This window comes from Aquarana catesbeiana, linkage group LG12 (genome assembly GCF_042186555.1).
Source record: "Aquarana catesbeiana isolate 2022-GZ linkage group LG12, ASM4218655v1, whole genome shotgun sequence".
Classification (NCBI taxonomy): domain Eukaryota; kingdom Metazoa; phylum Chordata; class Amphibia; order Anura; family Ranidae; genus Aquarana; species Aquarana catesbeiana.
In genome coordinates this window covers 186,362,192-186,385,330 of record NC_133335.1, presented here as the reverse complement: position 1 = coordinate 186,385,330, position 23,139 = coordinate 186,362,192, and the positions used below count along the sequence as shown (strand labels likewise).

The 23,139-nt window shown below is 44.2% G+C and overlaps 1 protein-coding gene across 1 annotated transcript in view; it reads left to right on the top strand.

Annotated features, from left to right (window-relative positions):
* LOC141113283 (protein-glutamine gamma-glutamyltransferase E-like) overlaps nt 1–23,139 on the top strand; it is a 65,070-nt gene that overhangs the window by 27,653 nt on the left and 14,278 nt on the right. The window contains exons 8-10 of the mRNA XM_073606315.1: nt 11,504–11,607; nt 13,475–13,717; nt 18,319–18,660. Of these exons, the coding sequence (XP_073462416.1) occupies nt 11,504–11,607; nt 13,475–13,717; nt 18,319–18,660 (689 nt within the window). The remainder of the gene's footprint in view (nt 1–11,503; nt 11,608–13,474; nt 13,718–18,318; nt 18,661–23,139) is intronic.

Here is a 23,139-nt window from a genome sequence, read left to right as displayed (position 1 = left end):
TTACTTTAGCCTAGGCCATCTTTATGCAGAGTGATCTTTTTTTTTTTTTTTAGATCCTCAGAGAGTTCTTTGCCATTAAGTGCCATATTGAAATCCAGTGACCAGTATGACAGAGTGAGAGCGAAAACACCAAATTTAAACACACCTGCTCCCCAGTCACACCTGAGACCTTGTAACATTAGTGAGTCATATGGCACCGGGGGGATGAAAATGGCTAATTGGGCCCAATTTGGACATTTTCACTTAGGGATGTACTCACTTTTGTTGCCAACGGTTTAGACATTAATGGCTGTGTGTTGAGTTATTTGGAAGGGACAGCTAATTTACACTGTTATACAAGCTGTACACTCACTACTTTACATTGTAGCAAAGTGTCATTTCTTCAGTGTTGTCACATGAAAAGATTTAATAAAATAGTTACAAAAATGTGAGGGATGTATTCACTTTTGAGAGATACTGTGTATATATATATATATATATATATATATATATATATATATATATATATATATATATCTGTGTGTGTGTGTGTGTGTGTGTGTGTACTGAGTAAATTATTAAGAACACCTGTAGACCTGCAGAGGAGAATAGCCAGACTGGATGAGCTGATAAAAAGGCTGTAGTAACTCAGAAATTGACTCTTTACAACCATGGTGAGCAGAAAAGCATCTCAGAATTCACAGCACATTAAACCCTGAGGCAGATGGGCTTCCACAGCAGAAGACCACATTGGGTTCCACTCCTGACAGACAATAACAGAAAGTACAGGGTCACTAAAACTGGACAGTTAAAGCCTGGTAAATTGTAGCCTGGATTTATGAAACTTGATTTTCACAGAGGTACACTGATGGTAGGCCAATCGCTGAATCTGAATCCAACAGAACACCTTTATGATGTGGTAAAATGGGGAAAGTTGCAGCATGAATGTGCAGTTGATAAAACTGCAGGAATTATGTTGATGCAATCCTTTCATCATTCTATGCACTATGGTAGAGGACCTTTGGCAAGCAGCTCCCATCCCAGCCCCCTCCCCTTATACTTACCTGAGCCTGATCTTGATCCAGCGATGTGCATGAGAGCAGTGGCTCTCCCGACTGTCTCTCTGCTCAGTGGCTCCTGCTACAGTCAATTACAACTAATGAGGAGGGAGCAGGGGGAGGGGTTGATCCGGCACTGTGTGTCAATAGAAACACAGAGCCAGCTTGAGAGCAAGCACACACGAGTGCCCCATAGCAAGCCGTTTGCTACGGGAGCACTCGGGAGGGTGGAGAAGCCAGAAGCACCGGCAGGGAAGCCGAAAAGTGGAGGATCCGGGCTGTTCTGTGCAAAACCCCTGAACAGAACAGGTAAGTATAGTATGTTTGTGTTTTTGTTTTGTTTTTCATTTCTACCTTTTAGAATCACTTTCAGTTCACCTTTTCATGAAATAAGAAATATGCCATTGCAAGCATTATGATGGATACTCACTATAAGGCATGGGATATCATGGCAGCTATGTGTAGTTGGGTTTGGAGGGGCAGCCAGGATATTTGGGGTAAGTTCACCCTTTCAATTTTTGTAAAAAGGTTAGCAATAACCTTTAACTATTTAGCCACTCTCCTGGAGTTCACCTTTCAACTCTAATCGAAACCGTTTATTTTCAGAATTTAAAGGCTACGTTCACTTTTTTTTCTAAATTCCACCTCCCCTATGTACCAATAGAGCATTACTGTACCTCTTTTGCAAACATAAAACAGCTTTCCATTTATTCTACACACGCTTACCTCACTGTTTGAGTATGACTGTTTAAAAACATTTCTCCATTACTTCTGCCTTACTTCCTGGTCAGACTAGGTCATAACACAGGAAAGAGTTGACCAGCTGACCTCATTAGCACAGTTAATTAGTTGGTCAAATCCTTCCTGTTTCATGCTCTAAAGTCTGTTCAGGAAGTAAGGCATAAGTAATTGAGCAGTGTTTTCAAACAGCTATGAAGATAGTGAGGTAAGCTTGTGTAGAATAAATGGAAAGCTGTTTTATTTTTGCAAAAGAAGTACATTAATGCTAAATTGGTACATAGGGGAGCTGGAATTTAGAAGAAAAATAAATGTGAAGAAAGGTGAACCTTTAATAATGTGGGAAAGCATTACAAACTTTGTATGGTGGGAGCATTTGATGGCACAGTGGCAGCGTTTGATGGGCACAGTGGCTGCAATTGATGAGCACAGTGGCTGTATTTGATGGGCACAGTGGCTGCATTTGATGGGCACAGTGGCTGCATTTGATGGACACAGTGGCTGCATTTGATGGGCACAGTGGCTGCATTTGATGGACACAGTGGCTGCATTTGATGGGCACAGTTACACTGGCTGCGATTGATGGGCACAGTGGCTGTGTTTGATGGCACAGTACAGTACTGCTTTGTATAAAAAGGTTTGACGAGTTCTGGCCTAATCTAAAAATGATATATAAATATAGCGGCCTGTCACTGGCATTAACCACTTCAATACCGGACTCTTTTACCACCTTCCTGCCCAGGCCAGTTTTCAGCTTTTAGCGCTGTCACACTTTGAATGACTATTGCGCGATCATGCAATACTGTACCCATGTGAAACTTTTTGCACACGTAGAGATTTCTTAGAGTGGTATTTAAAGCAGAGCTCCACCCAAAGGGGAAGCTCCACTTGTTTGCTTCCTCCCCCGCTCCACTGCCATATTTGGCACCTTTCGGGGGGAGTGGGTACCTGTTTTTGACAGATACCTGTCCCCACATCCGGGAGACCTCGCCAGAAGTTCGCCCCCTCCTTCTTCCACCGCCGCCGGTACATTCAGAAAAGCGCAGCACGCTTCGTGCATGTGCAGTAGAAAACCGGCTGTGAAGCTGCAAGGCTTTCTCTTACAAGGAATGGTGGCAGCAGCACACGAGAGCCGACTGAAAAATCGTCTGGGGTGCCGACATCGGGGGGATCCCTGGACAGGTAAGTGTCCCAATATTAAAAGTCATCAGCTACAGTATTTGTAGCTGTTTACTTTCAATTTTTGGAGAGGGGGTTGGAGCTCTGCCTTCAGCAATGCTGTTTTTCTTTCTTTTTTTTTACAAAACGAATGAAAAAAGACAGAAAATTTTGAAAAAAAAATAATAAATATATTATATATTAATAAAATATACTGATGCTTATGTTTATTGAAAGATTTTTCCTTTTTCTGACACCAGACAAGAAGTGAAAAGCAACCTTATAAACAAGGTCACAGATCCTATTAGGCTGCTTTCACACTGGGGTGGTAGGGGGCGTCAGCGGTAAAACAGCGCTATTTTTAGCGCTGTTTTACCGCGGTATTCGGGCGCTAGCGGTGCGGTTTTAACCCCCCGCTGGCGGACGAAAAAGGGTTAAAATCACTCGTACAGCGAGGCTATAGCGGCGGTATTGCCGCAGTATAGCCGCGCTGTCCCATTGATTTCAATGGGCAGGAGCAGATTAGGAGCGGTGAATACACCGCTCCTTCACCGCTCCAAACATGTGGCTTGCAGGAGATTTTTTCTTCTCCTGCCAGCGCACCGCTTCAGTGTGAAAGCCCTCGGGCTTTCACACTGAACAAACAGCGGAGGCTGTTTAGGGGCGGTTTGCAGGCGGTATTTTTAGCGCAATACCGCCTGAAAACCGCTCCAGTGTGAAAGGGGCCTTAGATAGTTGACAGAGGTTCTAACATTTCCCCATTCTATTCAGAACTAAAAAAAAAATGGGGTTGGGCTTTCATTTTTGGGGATGTCTTTGTTGGCATGGATAATTATCATAAATAATATGCATTTTTAACAGAACTATTTACAATGAAATGCTTATCACAACATCTCTGTTTCTAAGAAGAACACACCTAAAATTAAATCCTCTTGCAGAAAAATTTTAGAATTACTGATATTGCTAACTGGCAATTATCATATGCAGGTTGTCTGTTGAATGCTAATATATTCAAAAATGGAGATTAGAGATGAGCATGGCTGATCATTTACATTTCTGATCTGTGAAATGTAAATTGTTGAGATCCAAGGCAATTTTAGTTTAAAATAAATATTGTATGTAGTCTGCCAGTGCTAACCTTCTGAAAAATGCTAGTCGTCTGACTGTCTCTGGTTCAATACATTTAGGGTCACTAAACCTAAACAAGTATGCAGTCAGAGCATTTATTATGCATAGCGGGTTCTGGTTAGCAAGACATATTGAAGCCCTTGGATAAGCATGACAGCTGGGTAGTTAGAGATTTCTGAAGAAGAGATTAGCAATGACAGCAACCGTAGTGTACCGTACGTCTTTCAGCACAGGTTTCCTTTAAATGTAACTATGGTCTAAACCAGTGGTCTCCAAACTGCAGCCCTAGGGCCAGATGTGGCTCGTTGCTGGCCTTTACCCAGCCTTTGGGCATTATTACTCCACCTGGTACAAAACACTATTATGCCAACTGACACAAACTATGGGGCCCAATTTCTGCCACTGACACCAATCTTGGGTCACTATTCCACCCAATGATGCCAGCGATGGGGTACAATTGCTCCCCCTAATAACAACTGTGGTGATGTTTGCTCCCACTGATGCCAGGAAAATGTCCTCTCCCTCTGGCCACAGTCCGGCCCCTCTGAAGTCTGAAGGACAATAAACTGATCCTTTGTATTAGTGGTGGTGCGTCCATAAGGGCGCAGGAGCGCCCCCCCCCCCTTCTGTCACTGTCTAATCACCACAGATAGATTCATGCATTACATGAATCTATCTATGGTCGCTGCTGACACCCCCTATTCAGGTGTCCGGCCCCTTTTCGGTCACTGGGCACCTGAATTACAGCGATGGGGGTGTTTTTTTTGGAAGCACCTGATTAGAGCCGTATGCTCTAATAGGCGTCCAAAAAAGTGAAAAGCGGGTGCAACGCTGTGCGTTCCTTGTCACTCAGCTCAATGTTAGCAAAGCCGAAGGAATTCGCTTTGCTAACATTGACCCGCTTCTCATCCAGTCAGGTTGCCGGGTCTGTTACCGGTCGCCTGATTGGCTGAAACGTCCGGCGCTGTGATTGGACGCCTATCAGGTGTCCAATCATAGGAGAGGACAGTAGGAGAGAACAGGAGAAGACACATGGAGGGGGGAAGACGCATGGAGGGGAGAAGACGCATGGAAGACACCGCTCGCCGTCACCTGCTGCCCCACAGAGACAGGGTAAATGCCAGGCAGATGGCGAGCAGGTGGGGGGGGGATCACAGTGGCAGCATTGGATGGCACAGTGGCAGCATTGGATGGCACAGTGGGAGCATTTGATGGCACAGTGGCAGCATTGGGAGCATTTGATGGCACAGTGGCAGCATTGGATGGCACAGTGGCAGCATTGGATGGCACAGTGGGAGCATTTGATGGCACAGTGGGAGCATTTGATGGCACAGTGGCAGCGTTTGATGGGCACAGTGGCTAGAATTGATGAGCACAGTGGCTGTATTTGATGGGCACAGTGGCTGCATTTGATGGCACAGTGGCTGCATTTGATGGGCACAGTTACACTGGCTGCGATTGATGGGCACAGTGGCTGCGTTTGATGGCACAGTACAGTACTGCTTTGTATAAAAAGGTTTGACGAGTCCTGGCCTAATCTAAAAATGATATATAAATATAGCGGCCTGTCACTGGCATTAACCACTTCAATACCGGACTCTTTTACCACCTTCCTGCCCAGGCCAGTTTTCAGCTTTTAGCGCTGTCACACTTTGAATGACTATTGCGCGATCATGCAATACTGTACCCATGTGAAACTTTTTGCACACATAGAGATTTCTTAGAGTGGTATTTAAAGCAGAGCTCCACCCAAAGGGGAAGCTCCACTTGTTTGCTTCCTCCCCCGCTCCACTGCCATATTTGGCACCTTTCGGGGGGAGTGGGTACCTGTTTTTGACAGATACCTGTCCCCACATCCGGGAGACCTCGCCAGAAGTTCGCCCCCTCCTTCTTCCACCGCCGCCGGTACATTCAGAAAAGCGCAGCACGCTTCGTGCATGTGCAGTAGAAAACCGGCTGTGAAGCTGCAAGGCTTTCTCTTACAAGGAATGGTGGCAGCAGCACACGAGAGCCGACTGAAAAATCGTCTGGGGTGCCGACATCGGGGGGATCCCTGGACAGGTAAGTGTCCCAATATTAAAAGTCATCAGCTACAGTATTTGTAGCTGTTGACTTTCAATTTTTGGAGAGGGGGTTGGAGCTCTGCCTTCAGCAATGCTGTTTTTCTTTCTTTTTTTTTACAAAACGAATGAAAAAAGACAGAAAATTTTGAAAAAAAAATAATAAATATATTATATATTAATAAAATATTTTTCTTCATTTCTGTTATGCCATTTTACAAATAAATAAGCTTTCTTCATAAATGTAGGCCAAAATGTATTCTGCTACATTTCTCTGGTGAAAATATCCCAAATCAGTATATATTATTTAGTCAGTAGGAAAGTTATAGAGTCCATAAACTATGGTACATATACCTGAAAATTGATCAGTCCTTATGTACTGACGGCCTATCTAATTTCTTGAGACCCGAAAATGCCAGGACTATACAAATATGCCCCAAATGACCCTTTTTGGAAAGTAGGCAGTCCAATGTATGTAGTAACAGGCATGGCAAGTTTTTTGAAGTTGTACTTTTTTGTCACTTTTTTTTTTATTCTTTTATATACTGTCACCAGTGCAGTACAGCATCATCATATAACTGGTGTATGGTGATCAGGGACACTGACTGGTGACAGTATGTAAAAAAACTGTGGCCATACAGTGGCCATAGTAATACAGTGCTCACTGTACTACTCTGGGGAGATGATCAGGATTTTTTTTTTTTTTTTTTACACACTATGGTAGCTTCAAACTATGAATTTTACAGTTATAAGCAACCATTTTTTTGCATGAAAACTACTCATTCAGTGCCCAGATAGCAAGCAATTGAGATTGAAAGTTTGAAAATAAATTGCTAAGCTATTCCTAGACTTGCCATTCTTCACAAGTTCGTTGCACAATTGCAGCAAGTCAGCATTGCATGACTCCAGATCAACTTTCTTTGCAAACATTCTGCAAGTCTGCTGCAAGTTCTGGTTCAGTTATGTTGTGAAAAGTCATCCCACCACAGGGGTCACTGTGGCAGAATTTTAATGCTTTAGACTTGCAGAGTTCTTGCTGTAGACTAACCATTGCAACTTTGCTCTTGCTAAAGACTTGCCACGCAAATTTGCTGAAAATTGGAAAAGTTTCAACTAGAAATTGTGCTTCAAGTGCTCTGCCAGTGTACAAATTGCCAGTGAAATTGTGCAGCACGTTAACAGACTTACAATTCAACACTGCAACAAATTTGTGGCAAGTTATCCTCGCTATCTGGGTGTTTACTATTGTGATTAGATGTGATTGGCCATGTAATGACTGTGACCAATCACAGAGCTCATCACAATAGTACAGAATGAAAGACATAAATCAAAGCCTTTTATTGTTTACAACTGTAATGTGATCTGCTGTGATTGGCCACAGTGGTCACATGGTACGGGCATCAGGCCAGTACAGTGATCTGTCATTGACCATGTCAGCTGGACACAGTGGGTGAGAGATCGCACTGGAGTGAGACGCGATCCTGGGAGAATGCCATCTGATGTCTTCCCAGAACAACAATGTTCCCGCCTGGCTGTCATTTTACAATAGGCCGGAGGGGAAGGTGTTAAAGTATAACGTGAACATGGATGGGGGTACAGAAGTGTAAGGTGGATAGAGAAGTGAGCTGTGGATAGAGGGGTACAGAAGTGGACGTGGATGGGGGTACAGAGATGGACAGGGGGGTACAGAGATGGACAGAGAGAAACAGAGGTGAATGTGGATGGGGGGTACAGAGGTGGACGGGGGGGGGTGCAGAGATGGACAGAGAAAAACAGAGGTGAATGTGGATGGGGGGATACAGAGGTGATTGTTGATGGGGGAAACAGAGGTGAACTGTGGATGGGGGGTGGTACAGAGGTAGACAGGGGATACAGAAGTGAGCTGTGAATGGAGGGGTACAGACGTAAATGTGGAATACAGAGGTGAACAGTGGATGGAGGGGTACAGAGGTGAGCTGTGGATGGAGGGGGGTACAGAGGTGAACTGTGAATGGAGGGGGGGTACAGAGGTGAACTGTGAATGGAGGGGGGGTACAGAGGTAAGCTGTGGATGGAGGGGGGTACAGAGGTGAGCTGTGGATGAAGGGGGGTACAGAGGTGAGCTGTGGATGGAGGGGGTACAGAGGTGAGCTGTGGATGGAGGGGGTACAGAGGTGAGCTGTGGATTAAGGGTGGTACAGAGGTGAGCTGTGGATGGAGGGGGTACAGAGGTGAGCTGTGGATGGAGGGGTACAGAGGTGAACTCTGGATGGAGGGGGGTACAGAGGTGAACTGTGGATGGAAGGGTTTAGAGAAGTGAACTATGGATGGAGGGGGGTATAGAGGTGAGCTGTGGATGTAGGGGGGTACAGAGGTGAGCTGTGGATGTAGGGGGGTACATAGGTGAGCTGTGGATGGAGGGGGGTACAGAGGTGAGCTGTGGATGGAGGGGTACAGAGGTGAACTGTGGATGGAGGGGGGTACAGAGGTGAACTGTGGATGGAAGGGTTTAGAGAAGTGAACTATGGATGGAGGGGGGTATAGAGGTGAGCTGTGGATGTAGGGGGGTACAGAGGTGAGCTGTGGATGTAGGGGGGTACATAGGTGAGCTGTGGATGGAGGGGGGTACAGAAGTGAGCTATGGAGGGGGGTACAGAGGTGAGTTATGGATGGAGGGGGTACAGAGGTGAGCTGTGGATGGAGGGGGGTACCTAGGTGAGCTGTGGATGGAAGCGGGGTACAGAGGTGAGCTGTGGATGGAGAGGGGTACACAGGTGAGCTGTGGATGGAGAGGGGTACAGAGGTGAGCTGTGGATGGAGGGGGGTACAGAGGTGAGCTGTGGATGGAGGGGGGTACAGAGGTGAGCTGTGGATGGAGGGGGTACAGAGGTGAGCTGTGGATGGAGGGGGTACAGAGGTGAGCTATGGATGGAGGGGGGTACAGAGGTGAGCTGTGGATGAAGGGGGGTACAGAGGTGAGCTGTGGATGGAGGGGGGTACAGAGGTGAGCTGTGGATGGAGGGGGGTACAGAGGTGAGCTGTGGATGGAAGCGGGGTACAGAGGTGAGCTGTGGATGGAGGGGGGTACAGAGGTGAGCTGTGGATGGAGGGGGGTACAGAGGTGAGCTGTGGATGGAGGGGGGTACAGAGGTGAGCTGTGGATGGAGGGGGGTACAGAGGTGAGCTGTGGATGGAGGGGGGTACAGAGGTGAGCTGTGGATGGAAGCGGGGTACAGAGGTGAGCTGTGGATGGAGGGGGGTACAGAGGTGAGCTGTGGATGGAGGGGGGTACAGAGGTGAGCTGTGGATGGAGGGGGGTACAGAGGTGAGCTGTGGATGGAGGGGGTACAGAGGTGAGCTGTGGATGGAGGGGGGTACAGAGGTGAGCTGTGGATGGAGGGGGGTACAGAGGTGAGCTGTGGATGGAGGGGGTACAGAGGTGAGCTGTGGATGGAGGGGGGTACAGAGGTGAATTGTGGATGAGGGTGCAGAGGTAAGCAAAGTGGTGTGCAGAGGTGACCAATAGATGGTTATTTTGGGGGAGGGGGGAGAATATGCAATTACTGCCCCTTGTGCTGATTTTTTCTGTGCCCTGTATGATACAAACACCTCACGGTACACACTCCCAATCCCTGTGTGTCATCCTGGACTCCTCTATCTCCCCCTTCCCCCCATCATCCTGGACTCCACTATTACCCCCCGCATCATCTAGAACTCCCCCATCTCTCCCCCCCAATCATCATGAACTCTCCTATCTCCCCCATCATCCTGGACTTCCCTATCTCTCCCCCCCATCATCCTGCACTCCGCTATCACCCCCCCTAACCATCATCCTGGACTACTTTATCTCCCCACCCTCATCATCATTATTATTATACAGGATTTATGTAGCGCCGAAAGTTTGTGCAGCGCTTTACAACATGAGGGCAGACGGTACAGTTACAATACAATTCAATACATAAGTTTACGTGTGTTTTTGGAATGTTGGGGTGGAGAGAAAATTTGCATGGAGGGGGGCCCCAAGAAAATGTTTGCCCAGGGTCCAATCAATATTAAAGATGGCGCTGATCACCAACACATCCTATTTAGGGGATAGGAAGCCATACTGCAAGGTACAACTCTTGTATAGACACATCACATTAAAAAAGATGGTTATGTTTGAGTATATTCACATATATACATTTTTCATAATTGTTGAGCTGGTATACTTCCCTTTTCCTTCTCCCCCTACAATCCACCAAAGACCCCTCTGTGTTCTAGTGGAAGCTGTCTTTAGATTGCGATTGGCACTTCATATGACCCTTTAAGTGGGTGTAACACAACATCTCAACACAAATACTTTTGATGAGAAATGAGCCCACCCTTTGCAGCTATAACAGCTTCAACTTTTCTGGGAAGGCTGTCCATAAGGTTTAGGAGTGTGTCTATGGGAATGTTTGACCATTCTTCCAGAAGTGCATTTGTGATTTCAGGCACTGATGTGGACGAGAAGGCCTGGCTTGCAGTGTCCGCTCTAATTCATTCCAAAGGTGTTTTTTATTGGGTTGAGGAAAGGACTCTGTACAGGCCAGTCAAGTTCCTTTATTCCAAACTCGCTCTTCCATGTCTTTACGGACCTTGCTTTGTGCACTGGTTCAAATCATTTGGTGGAGGGGGTTTATGGTGTGGGGTTGTTTTTCAGGCATTGGGCTTAGCCCCTTCGTTCCAGTGAAGGGAACTCTTAAGGCATCAGCATACCAAGACATTTTGGACAATTTCATGCTCCCGACTTTGTGGGAACAGTTTGGGGATGGTCCCTTCCTGTTCCAACATGACTGCACACAGTGTACAAAGCAAGGTCTATAAAGACATTGATGATCGAGTTGGGGTAGCGGAACTTGACTGGCCTGCACTGAGTCCTGATCTCAACCCTATAGAACACCTTTGGGATGAATTAGAGTGATGTGTCTATACAATAGTTGTACTTTGTGGTATGGCATCCCTTAAATTAGATGTACCCAAGATGATCATCATTTACTCTCTCTACGGTGTGTTTTTTTTTTTTTTAGGTAAATCCTTGTTTTCATTCTTGGTACCGTAACAGTCCCATACTGGTATGGAAATCTTATTCTATTATGTCAACAAGGAGAATGTGACGCTCTCCTAATTATTACAGTAGGTGTTCAGGAACTCGGTTGCAGATATAACACCAATGGAGTCCCTGAGATAAATATATAAGAGAAATAAGAAATTGTCAATTAGTTTTACTCTCCAGCATCTACCAAAATTGTAATATATATTTTTGGATAGACTAATCCTTTAATAAGTTGATTATTTGAGGGCCCATTCAAAAAATTGTGTTGCAGTAGGTCAGAAGTGTTCATTTTTATTTTAGTTATGATGTATATGTTTTTCTATTCCTAGGAACTTCCATGCATGGAATGAAGCCTATTTAGCAAGAAAGGATCTTGGACCCAATTATGGTGGATGGCAAATATATGATGCAACTCCACAGGAACTCAGCGAGGGTGTGTGACTGAGATTAAAAAAAATGTGCTCTGTATAAATACACATAAAGTACATTTCTATTATTTACATATACTGGATGGACAGATATAGATAGATAGATAGATAGATAGATAGATAGATAGATAGATAGATAGATAGATAGATAGATAGATAGATAGATAGATAGATAGATAGATAGATTGTAAGCTCTTCTGAGCAGGCCCCTCTTAATCCTCTTGTATTTTATTGTATTATAAAGCCCCATACACATGGTCGGACTTGCCAACGGGCTAACCTCTGTCGGCATTTCCGACGGAAAGATAGAACATGTTCTCTATCTAAGTCCGTCAGAAAAAGTCCGATAGGGCATACACACGGTCGGAATATCCGACCAAAAGCTCCCATCGGACTTTTTCTGTCGGGAATTCCGGCCGTGTGTACGCGGCATAACTGAATTGTCTCCCTTTTGTATTGTAAAGTGCTGCATAAACTGTTGGCGCTATATAAATCCTGTATAATATAATAATAATAGATAGCTACATACATTTGGTGGACAATAGCATCTACTTATGTAATAATTTGATCCGTTTGGAACTAGGTAACAACAGATCAGCAGATCTGAATCCTGGCATGTTAGATTTACAAATTCAAAGCCTAAAGAATACCTTTTATTCTTTTGCAAAACCCCCTTATTACATCAGGGCTACCCTGTCTATTTATCATCCTAGTTTTATTGCCAAAAACCCTGCATAAAAAGTTAGAAAATATACTTAACTTACATCCTAAATTTCAAACTGAAGAAAGTGACGTAACAGCCCTTCGAGCGAGATCTGGGAAAACAGAGTATCCAAAATCTTTCGAAAAGATACTGCTATACTGTGTAGGATATTTGGGAACCTCATCTGTCCCAGGAACTCACCCAAATTAATGTTACGTCATACAGAAGCCAAAAGTAAAGCAGTCCATACATTATTATTTTTTTTCGTTCAACCAGAGGGTTTAAGAAAAAAAATGACATGTGGATGAGGGAATCCTTCCTGCTGAACCATTGGTCCCTTCCCCACCATCACAATACACTGATCAGTGTCGCCTAAGTGGCACTTCCCGGTGGCACTGATCGTTAATAAGTTGTGTGCTCTTTTAAGAGAAGGAAGACCCGGGATACTGCAAATCAAGCAGGAGACAACGATCTGGGCTATCAGCATCAGGTTCTTTAAAAGTTACAGTGCAAGCCCCACTCCCTATCTGCCCCCCCTCCCCAACTAAATAGTTAGAGGATTGCATACTGGCAGGGCTTCGGGACTGCTGCCATTGCGCTTGTGAACGGTCATACTCTAGGTATTGCCAGGAGGGGTACTCACAGCAAAACTGCAGAAGCAAGAAAGGCCTACTACCATCCCATCTGTGATTCATCACTGGAGGTAGTCGTGTAGCCCATATACCCCATCAGAGGAATCTACTGAGGGGGTGGTGGGAGAGGCTGTGCCAGCATGGCAATGCCAAGAATCAGCTGATCTGGAAAGCTTCAAAATGATCGCCTTCTGATTCTGCAGCAACTTTAGAAACGTGCTAGTGGCAAAAATACATTTTGAGTAAAGTAAAGCTTTTCCTTCTAGCAGAGGAGAGATGTTCATTCTCCTAGGACAATAGCATAAAACCAAGGCATGCTAAGACTGGGAAAGGTTATTTTGGGCTGTCCTTACAACTTTGTTTTCTCTGATCTCCTGAAGCAATTTTACCTTAATTCTGTGTCCTGTGTATGTAATGTAAGATTAAGGAGAATAACTTTCTTATGAAGTAGTACATTCCATAATTTTTAACACGTATCTAAACACAGATCTAATCATGTTATACTAACAAACAATACATGACTGTTTTTTCATACAGGTAAATACCGATTGGGACCAACCTCATTGTATGCTGTGAAGGAAGGAGATGTAGACAAACCTCACGATACGCTATTTGTGTTTGCTGAAGTGAATGCAGACACAGTAACCTGGGTAAAAAGCAGAGATGGAACCAAGAGAAAGGTTTACACTGATACTGCAGCTGTAGGGAAGCTCACCAGCACCAAAGCCGTTGGTACCTTTGAACGCAAGGATGTAACCAGTGACTACAAATACCCCGAAGGTATCTTTTAAGTTGATATGGCTCATTTAATGACAGCATAATGTGTTCAAATCTTGTTTGAAGCGTATGAGTTAAATACTTGTCATATGATGAAGAAATAAGCAGCACAAAGGATGAATATGATGGGTCAGGGGATAAAACTCCAATAACAAGCCAAGCTTTGAGCCGACTGTTATTTATACTGTATATATGCATGTAAAGATGTAAGAAAGAACTGAGAGAGACGCAGAGGCTGCCTTGGACCCACTTCTCAAAGTGCTATCTTTCTGGCTCTCATGCTGACCCTCTGACTTCAGTTCTTTCGAAAGCGCTGGCTCAGGACAAGTGTGAAAATCAGGAATTCTCATTTTTTTCTGATATCGCTGACCTGTACTCTTGTTACAGATCAATGATACAGCAAATAGTGAGTCCCTAGGTAGGCCTGACAGTCCAGCAAATAGCATTTTCAGTAGTAAGCAAAAGTTTCCCTTGCATTTCTATCTTAATAGGTTTACTTTACCACTTGCAAGTGTGTGTTAGTGGTGCAAGGCCTATCTGTTTCACAAAAGATGTCATTGGATTTTTTACAGAGTATAGTATTAGTACTGATCACTGTATTCGTGTGACCGGTTATGTTAGTGGCAGCTAGTCAGTTCACACTCAGTGGCAGTTAGCGTCAGATTGTCCGTCACACTATCACAGTCCCTATAACTTTCACGCAAATCAATTAATATAAGCGTATAGGGATTTTTTTCTAATGAAGGCATCTAGCAGCATACATTTTGGCTTAAATGTATGAAGAAATTAGATTTTTTTACATTTTTTATTGGATAAGTAAGTTTTATAGCAAAAAGTAAAAAAAAAATGTTTAAGTTCCAGTTGTAATGTGTCCCTGTGGAGAGTGGAAAGAGAGTGGAAGGAGCGAATTAATTCACTCATGAGACACTAAAACTAGAAAAGAGGAAGACAAAATAGAAACAGTGAGGTAGAAAAGGAGAAGGGAAGAGGAAAAGAACACGCACAGAAGAAAAAATTGGACATGGGAAAAAAAGAAGAGAGAAAGGGGAGACAAAGACACAGAGATTTTCTTCTGAGGCCCGACCAGGCGGCAGCATCCACCATAATTAATGTATCCGATCACACTGAAAGTAAGGAGCGGTCCACGCTCAAGTGATCATTATAGCTCATCCTCAGATCCCAAACCTTGAGAAATGTAGTGTGTCATTAGGTTTGGAAGTGAGCTTCTCATGTGTCATAGTCCCCATAAGCCTCTGTTTAAAGTGATTCTAAAGGCTCAAGGTTTTTTACTTTCATGCATTCTATCCATGAAGATAAAAAACCTTCTGTGTGCAGCAGCACCCCCCAGTCTCCCCCAATACTTACCCGAGCCCCATCTTGATCCAGCTCTGTGTGTGTATGGACATGCAGAGCAGTGGCTCGGGAGTAAGACTGCTTGGGTGCCTCCATAGCAAGCTGCTTGCTCTGGGGGCACTCAGCAGTAGCGGGACCAGGAGGGCCGGTGGGGGACCCGAGGAGGGTCGAGGCTGCTCTGTGCAAAAACACTGCACAGAGCAGGTAAGTATAACATGTTTGTTATTTTTTTTTTAAAATGCCTTTAATATCACTTTAACTTCAGCTACCGTCTCCAAGCTTTAGCTAGTGTCTGCCAGGCTGCCAAGAACACGAAGCCCACCAGCTTTCTCCCGTTTCTATTAGGAATCGGGATGGACCTATATAATAGAGCTTTCCACAGGATAAGTAAGAACTATGGCCCTTCTGTTAAGTAACAAGAAGAGCCTCCTCTGTAGCTTCTAGGCTTTATTGAAACACAGGGTTAAAACAGGTAGTGTCACCGCCTGCCGAGCAACTCCATCACAATCCATCACAGACTGCCTTTTAGAAGGGCGGCAAGCACTTCTGCATGTGTAAACCTATACTTAAGCTTTTTTTTTTTTTAAAGAAATCAAAGAAATATTAAAGATCTGACACAAATGTAAAACAGGGTTCTACTGAATTGAGTCTATTTAAGCCCCTCTGAATGCCAGCACCCCTGACAGCAAAATGCTGCTTAAAGTGGAGTTCCACCCAAAAGTGGAACTTTCTCTCATTTGTCTCCTCCCCCCCCCCCCTCCAGTGCCACATTTGGCATCTTTTGGGGGGAGAGGATACCTGTCTGTGACCGGGAGTCTTGGCCGTGGCCGTTGATGTCACCGCTCGGCTCCCTCCTCCTTCCCCCCGCCGTCAGGCCAGTAGGAAGGAGGAGTAGAGCCTCGTGCATGCGCAGTAGGGTTCCCAGCGTGAAGCCGTAATGCTACACTGCCAGGTTCCCTTACCCGCAAAGGCTGCGGCAGCACCCGATGGAAACATCAGCTGCGGTGCCGACATCGCTGAACTCCAGGACAGGTAAGTGTCCTATTATTAAAAGTCAGTAGCTGCAGTATGTGCAGCTGCTGGCTTTTCATTTTTGCAGTGGTAGGCGGACCTCCACTTTAAACACTTGCCAACAGCGCTATAGCCGTATGGCGACTACAGCATGGCTATTGAGGTCCTCCCATGCTCGCACTTCTCGTGGGTGCACATCCAGGAAATGTCCGTGATCACGGATCAGGGTAAAGGGCCAATCACAGCGACCCTTTACCACAGGATCACTCCTTCCAATGACGGAGTGATCACTTTATCAACAATTCGGGATCATGCCCGATTCAGCTCACGCTGCTGCAATGTTTTTCTCTCTGTGTACTGGTGTGAGGCGAGGAGAGAAAAACACCACAGCAGCGTGAGTTGGCATGATCCTGAGTGCCCTACAGTGCCATCAGTGACACTACAGTGTTCAACAGTGCCATCAGTACCATTATAGTGCTAATCAGTGCCACTACGGTGCCATCAGTGCCCCCTACAGTACCTTCAGTGCCACTTCAGTGCCACTATCATACCATCAGTGCCACTACAGTGCCCCTACAGTAATATCAGTGCCACTACAGTGCCTATCAGTGCCACTACAGTGCCCTACGGTGCCACTACAGTGCTCATCAGTGCCCTACGGTGCCACTACAGTGCTCATCAGTGCACTACGGTGCCACTACACTGCTCATCAGTGCCCCTACAGTGCTGTTTAGTGCCCTACGGTGTCACTACAGTGCTCATCAGTGCCACTGCAGTGCTCATCACTGCCCTACAGTGCCCATCAGTGTCATTAGTGCCCCACAGTGCCCATCAGCAAGTGCTTATCAGTGCCCTACAGTGCCATCAGTGCCCTACAGTGCACATTAGTGCCCTACAGTGCCATCAGTGACTGCTAATCAGAGCCACTAAAGTGCTCATCAATGCCACTTAAGTAAGCATCGGTGCCACTACAGAGCTCATGAGTGCCAATATAGTGCCCTATTAGTGCTCATCAGTGCCACTACAGTGCCCTATTAGTGCCCAGTAGTGCACAATATGCCCATCAGTCCCATAAAAATGTGTAAAAAATGACAGGTTCAAAGGACTCAGGACAAAGGATTATGCGTTATAGAATGTATGTTGGGGTGTTTCCAAAACGGAGTAATTTTTTGGGTGTTTCCATTGACCTGGTGCTCCAGGGACTTCAAAAGTGTTATAGGTTGTCAAGAAATTAGATGTGTAATTTATGTCCCTAGAATACCTGATGGTGCTCCCTGCATGTTGGGCCTCTCTATGTGGTCAGACTTTGTAAAAGTCTAACACATGTGGTATCGCCATACTCAGGAGGAGTAGCAGAATGTAAATGGTGTAATTTTATTTCAAGTAGGCATATGCCATGTGAGAGAAATAACCTATTATTATGACAATTTTGTGAAAAAAAATCTTCATTTTGCTAAGACTTGTGGGAAAAAAATTACAACTTCAAAAAACTCACCATGCTTCTTACTAAAAACCTTTTTAATGTCTACTTTCCAAAAAGGGGTCAAGTGTCTCAAGAAATTAGATAAGCCATCAGTACATCAGGTGTGATTACATGTGATCAATTTTCAATGATTGGCACCATAGCTTGTAGACTCTATAACCTTCACAAAGACCAAATAACATACACTTATTTTGGTTATTTTTACCAAAGAAATGTAGCAGTATAAATGTTGGTAAAATTTTATGAAGAAAAATGACTAATTTACAAAATTTTATAACAAGCAAAATTTTCGGCCTTTTTTTTATAGTGTAAAAAAATAAAAAACCCAGTGGTGATTAAATACCACCAAAAGAAAGCTCCATTTTTGTGAAAAAGGGACAAAAATGTTATATGGGTACAGTGTTACATGACTGGGTAATTGTCATTCAAAGTGTGAGAGCGATGAAAGCTGATAATTGGCCTAGTTAGGAAGGGGGTATAAGCCAGTAGGCACGTGGTTAAAATGAGCTAAAAGCCGCATATTGCACATGTGTTTAGGCACGTCTAGCATTTGAGCATTATTGCATTCTGTTGGCCACAATATTCATTTTTCTAGCCATTGTAATGCATTCAAACTCAAACGCTAGATGTGTCTAATGTTTCTGCGTGTTTAAACATGTTCAGGCACATTCCAGGTTTTTCTGCTCTTCAGCTCAAAAAAGGGTTAAAAAATGTTAAAGTCCACATTTACTCACTGTTATATCAAATTTATTTGCAGGTTCTGCTAAGGAAAGAGAGGTGTTTGAAAAAGCAAGAAATATAGCAGAGCCACCCAGACCATTACGTACAATGTCTCGAATGTCTTTGCGTGAATCTGCTTTTGCTGCTACTTCCGCTGATGACTCTGCTCCTGTAAAACCTTTATTTTCTGGCAGTTTTAAAAAGGCCGCTGAAACACAAGTTGGTGAAGACCTGGAACTCACCTTGATACTCAAAAACACTGTAACTGACCCCCAGAAGATAGAGATCAAAATGACAGCCACCGCCATAATATACAACAATAAACCAGTTAAAGATTTTCTCACTAAATCCCACTCTGTTTCACTAGGACCTAATGAAGGTAGGTACAATGTATGTATGCCAATGTACTGTATATATAAACAAATAAACCAGAAATACAGTATTGCACACGGGGAATTTTTCTGCCAGGGAATACATAAAGCCACTGTTCTACAAATGGTAAATGGACAAGATTCCCATTGAAGGTGAACGTTGGTTAGTATGTTACAAATGGTGGCAGAAAGACCCGACTGATTACATGACCATTGTGATTGGCTGACACCAATGTTGCTAATTCCCTGTGCTTTGTCACTGACCTTATGCCCAGTTTTTGCCTTTTTGTCGCTGACCCTACGCCCGGTTGGTGCCTCTCGCATGTAATCACCATGCAGCAGTTACCTGTGAGTGATCGGCCTTTGGATGCAGACTGCACTTGCAGGTAGTCGCCGGTACCCCAGAGGGGAGAGGGCTGAAATTACATTGAGGAGAGCTAATTGGAGGGAAGAGACACATCCCCCTTCACGCAGCACACAGGAGGAGAGATGGGGCTGTCAATCACAGGCTGTGTGTTGGAGCTCCCTTCCCTCTCACTTTTTTTTTCTCTTGGTGTCAGGAAAACTTGTCGGAAGTGACTCATGCAGATAGCAGAGGAACAGTGTAGCAGAGAGAAATGATACTTAGTGCTCTGGATTGAGACAAGCACACACTCTAGAGGTGTCATGTCTGAGGTTTTCAAACACTTTAACTAGCCTTAACACTATTACTGGAAATCTGTATTCCATACACTAAGAGAGCATGGGATAGAGCCAGGGTTCTCACAGTTGTTTTTTTTTTATAACATACCGCTCCTTGTTTTACCATGCACTATTTTTATTGGGGAAGGGAAACTTTTTTTCCCGAAGTTGGGTAGACCTAGCCAATACTGTATTTTCTTTTAAACCTACATTCCTGGCATCTTTAAAATTCACCTTATACTCACACACACCCTTCCCCTGCATTGTAATGCCGCGTACACAGGATCCCACATTCCGACAACAAAATCCATGGATTTTTTCCAAAGGATGTTGGCTCAAACTTGTCTTGCATACACACGGTCACACAAATCTTGTCGCAAATTCCGAACGTCAAGAACGCGGTGACGTACAACACGTACGACGAGTCAAGAAGAATGAAGTTCAATAGCCAGTGCGGCTCATCTGCTTGATTCCGAGCATGCGTGGAATTTTGTGCATCAGAATTGTGTACACACGATCGAAATTTCCGACAACAGATTTTGTTGTCGGAAAATTTGAAATCCAGATCTCAAATTTTGTTTGTCGGAAATTCCGATGGAAAATGTCCGATGGAGCCTACACACGGTCGGAATTTCTGACAACAAGTTCCTATAGAACATTCCCCATCAGAAAATCCGACCGTGTGTACATGGCTTTAGGGTTATTTGCTCATATTATCAAGGAACTGAAATTATTTTTGGCTCCTTCAGGCTTCCTCCCTACTATACAACTGGTCTACAAAGCCACTTCTCTCTGGTCCCAGCCTGATGTCGTCATGTATAATGTAGGACCAGAATTCCAAGGGCCTTCCCACATACCAGGAGCATTAGAGAGAAATGGATGCTGGGGGAGTGAAGAATAGAATAATATATTCTATATATATTCAATTCTTTCGAGTCCTGGTTAGAATTAGCCTGCCTATGATACGCCCCTTGTTACCATAAACGTACAATTGTAATATTAATGTGATACCTACGTAATCGGGTGTATAAAAACCTTCAATAAATCAATATGAGGATAGGAGTTACCTATCTATAAAATGTCCTGTCATATATGTAAATAGAAGGTGCAGTCAGCGCAAAAAAATACTAAAACCCCCCAAAATGCAAGCTGGACACTAAAAGATTTTCACAAAAATCAGTAACAAATAATAAAAATATAAGAAGTGCAGTGTAATCAAACAATAAAACACAGTCCAAAATGCTGGTGAAAAACAAGTCCCAGAAAGATAAAAAGATGACTCCACCGGTGAAGATCAGCAATTTCAATAATGGCGACAGACCCTCCACCTTCGGTATAAGTTCTACACTCACCTCAAAGCATGGACTCCTGAGCTAACAGGTAGTCATGCAGGTCCCACACAAAAGGTAGGCAGTAAAACAGATCAAGTAGAACTTCTCCTCCAGATCAATACTCTCAGTGGGGGCATCAAACCGTATGTATAAAAAGAAAAGGGAGATCTAAGTGCTCACTGTGCAAACATTTAAAATTTAATTAAGTCCAAATACAGACTACTCACATGAGTTGAAAATGATACAGGCATATAGCACAACTGTGCGCTGTTTGTTTCAAAGGATGGCAGCGTGTGACGTCATCCGTGCGTGGCTCCTCCCCGTACGTGTTACGTTCGTCAGAACTTCCTCAGCGGGGCGGGGCCACGGCGTCACCCAGCAGCTTACTTATAGTGTTCTGTTGTCATACCAACGGAGTACACAAACGAGCGGCGATATGCGAGGCTCGTAAATAGACATAAAATAGCAGCCGGTCTGTGGTCCGGGCATCAGGACAGGCCCTAATACTGTTATATATGCAAATAAATTACTAAAATTGCAATTAGTTCAAAAATAGACCTATAAAGAAAAAAAGTATTTAAAAATGTGTTCCCAGTCAGTCCACTGCCCCCTAGTGGATGATCAGCATATCTAGCCAGAACACATGCATGTATTTTAACCACTTCAGCCCTGGAAGATTTGGCTGCTCCATGACCAGGCCATTTTTTTGTGATACGGCACTGCGTCGCCTTAACTGACAATTGCGCGGCCGTGCGATGCTGTACCCAAACAAAATTGATGTCCTTTTTTTCCCCACAAATAGAGCTTTCTTTTGGTGGTATTTGATCACCTCTGCGGCTTTTATTTTTTGAGCTATAAACAAAAGAAGAGCGACAATTTTGAAAAAAAAAACACATCTTTTACTTTTTGCTATAATAAATATCCCACATTTTTTTTCAAAAAAACATTTTTTTTTTCTTCAGTTTAGGCCGATATGTATTCTTTTACATATTTTTGGTAAAAAAAAAATCACAATAAGCGTATATTGATTGGGTTGCGCAAAAGCTATAGCGTCTACAAAATAGGGGATAGATTTATGGCATTTTTATTATTATTTTTGTACTAGTAATGGCGGCGATATGCGATTTTTATGGGGACTGCGATATTGCGGTGGACAAATTTGACACTTTTGACACATCTTTGAGACCATTGACAATTATACAGCGATCAGTGCTATAAAAATGCACTGATTACTGTATAAATGTCACTGGCAGGGAAGGGGTTAACACTAGGGGGCGATCAAGGGGTTAACTGTGTTCCCTAGGTGTGTTCTAACTGTAGGGGGATGGGACTGACTAGGGGAAGAGAGAGATCAGTGTTAATATTTCCCGCCCCGCTGAGGAAGTTCTGACAAACGTAACGCATACGGGGAGGAGCCACGCACGGACGACGTCACACACTGCCATCCTTTGAAACAAACAGCACACGGTTGTACTATATGCCTGTATCGTTTTCAACGATACGTGAGTGAGTGAGTATGTGAGTAGTCCGTATTTGGACTTAAAGCGGAGTTCCACACAAAAATGGAACTTCCGCTTTTCGGAACCCTCCCCCCCTCCGGTGTCACATTTGGCACCTTTCAGGGGGGAGGGGGGTGCAGATACCTATCTAAGACAGGTATTTGCACCCACTTCTGGCATAGACTCCCATGGGAGTCTACGCCTCATCCCGTCCCCACTGCGCTGTCTCCTGGGAAACACACAGCTCCCAGGAGATAGCGGGGACCACTTACGATGCACAGCGTGACTCGCGCATGCACAGTAGGGAACCGGGAAGTGAAGCCGCAATGCTTCACTTCCTGATTCACTCACCCAGGATGGCGGCGGCAGCTGCCGAGAACCGAGCGGGTTCTCGGCGTCGCCTGCCGACATCGCTGGACCCTGGGACAGGTAAGTGGCCATTTATTAAAAGTCAGCAGCTGCAGTATTTGTAGCTGCTGGCTTTTAATATTTTTTTTTTTTGCGGTTTGGGTGGACTCCCTCTTTAAATACATTTTTAATGTTTGCACAGTGAGCACTTAGATCTCACTTTTCTTTTTATACATACGGTTTGATGCCCCCACTGAGAGTATTGATCTGGAGGAGAAGTTCTACTTGATCTGTTTTACTACCAACCTTTTGTGTGGGACCTGCATGACTACCTGTTAGCTCAGGAGTCCATGCTTTGAGGTGAGCGTAGAACTTATATCGAAGGTGGAGGGTCTGTCACCATTATTGAAATGCTGATTTTCACTGGTGGAGTCATCTTTTCATCTTTCTGGGATTTGTTGTTCACCAGCATTTTGGACTGTGTTTTATTGTTTGATTACGCTGCACTTCTTATATTTTTATTATTTGTTATTGATTTTTGTGAAAATCTTTTAGTGTCCAGCTTGCATTTTGGGGGGTTTTAGTATTTTTTTGCGCTGATTGCACCTTCTATTTACATATATGACAG